We start from the raw sequence: 3,722 nt of genomic DNA on the forward strand, positions 1-3,722 counted from the left end.
CGAGTGAAGTGGGGAGTTGTAGTGTATAAGAATACACAAACCAAACAAACAAGGGAAGACATACAGGGATAAATGAAAATACCAATCATACAAATATGCACTCACAAACATCAGAGTGGAACACCGGGAAATAAAGGAAGGAAAAAACAAATAGGGGAAGATGAGGATATGCACACAGGCAAATCACTAAGCAACAGTCTGCAGAACAACACTCCAAAATGCCTCCTCAAACAGCCAACACCTACAACTCCAGAACCAGGCAGTATGAAACTAACACTGGCAATCCCAGATTTCCAGAGGAGAGTATATATAGCAGAGGGGAGTGGCCAACACTGAACAGCTTAGACCATCAAAGCCAGAAAGCTCCAGGAGCTCAACTTCACAGATTAACCCCTGCACAACTAGCATGAAGAAAACCTGCACTGTTTAATATGATGGTGAAGTGCTTCTAATCAGTGCAGGAGTACGTGAAATCAGACACCTCAGACTTCTGGCTCCTCTGTCGTGGTAAACCCATGACAGAATGTACACAGTAACTCAACAAGCAGAATAGCGAGTGCAGCTCTGGAGTATAATACAGGATGTAACTCAGGATCAGTACAGGATCAGTAAGGTATGTACACAGTGACTGCACCAGAAGAATAGTGAGTGCAGCTCTGGGGTATAATACAGGATGTAACTCAGGATTAGTACAGGGACAGTAATGTAATGTATGTACACAGTGACTGAACCAACAGAATAGTGAGTGCAGCTCTTTGGTATAACACAGGATGTACCTCAGGATTAGTAATGTAATGTATGTACACAGTGACTGAACCAGCAGAATAGTGAGTGCAGCTGTGGAGTATAATACAGAAAGTAACTCAGGATCAGTACAGGATAAGTAAAGTAAAGTATGTACAGAGTGACTGCACCAGAAGAATAGTGAGTGCAGCTCTGAAGTATAATACAGAATGTAACTCAGGATCAGTACGGGGTCAGTAATTTAATGTGCACTTTTTAATCAAAGTGAACTGTTCTTCTGAACAATGTCTCAATCGACCCATATTTTCCAGGCTTTCAAGGAGAAATGCATGTACAACATGTGCTGGCTTCACCCTTAAATAAGGGCCTCCTGATTCACACCTGTTTCTTCACAGAATGATTGACCTCACTAATTGACCTTCACACTGCTATTATTTTGAACACACCCCCGTACAATTAATTATTCAAATACACAGACTCAGAAACCTGCAGATCATGAATGCGGAGTCTGGTGGTTTTCTTAGAATGTACTGCACCAACTGGTAAATGGTTTGACATGTGGTAATGTAATTTATACCAAAAACAGTGATTAATCTGGTTAGTCATATTGGACTGCTATCATTTTGAACGCTACTGTAGCTCAGGATCAGTATTATTGCCTGGTTTGGACAAAACATTGAGACTTTAGAATTATGGAAAGTTGTTAAAGCAACAATATCAATGCGTAAATAAATAATAAACCAGGGAGAAGGTAAAAATAACATAATGATCTGCTTTACAAAAAAAAAAAACATAATGAATCCTAATTATAATAATATATGGAGACATAATGTAAATACAGCAGATGTTAGTGTTATCGTTTCCCTATGGGACTCTCCTGTTAACACCTGATATAGAACAGACAGATGGATCACACTATAAAATCTCTCTCCTTAGTCTAATTATTCCCCCAGTAGAATTTGTCCCAGTGTCTGATATCCCCATGAGGATCAGTAGAGTATAAATATCCTCCTTTATTTCTTCCTCTTCTAACAGAAATGTAAGTCAGGTTACAGATATATATTGGATTTACCCGAGCATTAACTTGGGTAAGAGATATTCTCTTTTGCACCTATTTCTCCTGATTTCGATTTATTTAAAACTTATTTCATGAATTTTATGACCCACTGGAATGTAACTTGCCTTTATGTAAAGGAACGAGAGAACTTCATGAAGCTCCAGACAATTCAGCTGCAGGTGAGGCAGAGGCACCATAGACTGGGCCATAAGAAGCATCAGCCTTCCACGCCACAGGCTAAAGTTTTAGAAAATGCTCACTCCATGAGTTATCCAGATGAATTGAGCAGAGGTCCTCCAACTAGAGGTTCTCCATTAGTATTATACTAGGAGACAATATACTGCAACCCTGATTGTGCGCACCTGCATTTTATCCCGGTACACGCTGGTCAGTGCATTCATCGAAAGTTAGCACTCAGCTCCCTGTTTCTATGCTTTACGCTCATGTAGACAAGTAAGTGAGATGAAAAAATTTCTATATCTAGTGCTGATGGAAAGACGTTCTTGTAGGTAGGATTCTTTTGTGTTGGTACAATCTATCAACGTGTTTTAAGTCCACACAAGTCTCTTTGTGAGCTTTGTACTCAAGTCAGGCTCTTCTCTTACAGTGTTCCTCCAAAATGTGATGGCGAACTTCACTTCCCCGGTATATTTCCACATTGTGCCATTTTCATGTACCTCGGAGGATAAGCTACTCATTTCCGCGGTGTTCACCTTCTTATATCTATTCGGAGGAGTTGTGAATGCCGCTACTATAGCAGTCATATATAGAGATAGCCATTTGCACACCCCGATGTATTTACTCCTATGTAACCTATCTATAGTAGATATCTGCTACACCACAGTCATTATTCCAAAGCTGCTGGAAATGTTATTATCCGGAAAAAACTCCATGTCTTTCCGTCAATGTTTCACTCAGTTGTACTTTTTTTTCTGGACCGGAAGTACAGAAGATCTGTTGTTGTTTGCTATGGCCTACGACCGATATGTTGCCATCTGCAACCCTTTACGCTATCAACTTGTCTTGAGCTGGAATACTTGCATCTTGATGATCACTTCTATATGGTTTGGTGGATGTTTGAATGGTTTCTTCCTTTTACTTTCATTCACAGGATTGTCCTTTTGTCGTTCTGATACTATTCAACACTTCTTCTGTGACTCTAAGGCCCTCACCAAGATCTCTTGCAGTGGGACAAGCGTATTTTCTATTGTCATGTACATAGAATTCGTTCTGTTTGGGCTTTGCCCATTTGTATGCACTGTCGCCTCGTACGTGAAAATTATCAACATCATCCTGTGCATTAAATCTATGGATGGAAGGAAAAAAGCCTTCTCCACCTGCACATCCCACCTCACCGTCCTCCTGATCTACTATGTCACAGTGGCCGTGGTGATAGTAATGCCAGAATCACAGTACGCAGACCTATTGGAACAGGTCTTCACAGTCCTATATGCCACAGTCGCACCCATGGTAAATCCACTCATATACAGTCTTAGGAATAAAGATGTTAAGAAAGCTTTGCTGAGATTAGTTGGGCTAAAGTCAAAAATCTAAAGGTAAAATATACACTTGTTAAAAAGTAATATTCAGGCATTGCCTGTCACCACCGAATTGTGTGAACATAAAGACATGATAGGTTTCCTTTGTCACATCTTTCCTTGTTCAGGTTCATTGCTCTATGCTCTCTGTGAGGCTGACCACATAAACACATTGCTGTACTTATATTGTACAGATAATGGGACTCAGATCTGCTACTTCTGAAGTTTCATTTTCATGCAGATTCTTATTTCTGAAGTTTCATCTTCCAGCAAATCTGTGTTTCTGAAGCTTCATCTTCCAGCAGATCTGTGTTTCTGAAGCTTCATCTTCCAGCAGATCTGTTTCTGAAGCTTCATCTTCCAGCAGATCTGTGTTTCTGAAG

At 40.2% G+C, this 3,722-nt stretch overlaps 1 protein-coding gene across 1 annotated transcript; it reads left to right on the forward strand.

The window, feature by feature from the left end:
• The first annotated feature begins 2,425 nt into the window (after window positions 1–2,425).
• Window positions 2,426–3,355, forward strand: LOC141180589 (olfactory receptor 1L4-like). The gene has a single exon (XM_073660682.1). It carries the CDS (start codon window positions 2,426–2,428, stop codon window positions 3,353–3,355), a length of 930 nt encoding a protein of 309 aa, XP_073516783.1.
• Window positions 3,356–3,722: the final 367 nt, after the last annotated feature.

The sequence above is a fragment of the Phyllobates terribilis genome, unplaced genomic scaffold (genome assembly GCF_046119375.1).
Source record: "Phyllobates terribilis strain yellow unplaced genomic scaffold, ASM4611937v1 Scaffold_33__1_contigs__length_13283291, whole genome shotgun sequence".
NCBI classification, from domain to species: Eukaryota; Metazoa; Chordata; class Amphibia; order Anura; family Dendrobatidae; genus Phyllobates; species Phyllobates terribilis.

What these genes read in the sequence shown, in the direction of transcription:
- LOC141180589 (XM_073660682.1), top strand. Translation starts at nt 2,426, where the DNA reads ATGGCGAACTTCACTTCCCCGGTATATTTCCACATTGTGCCATTTTCA.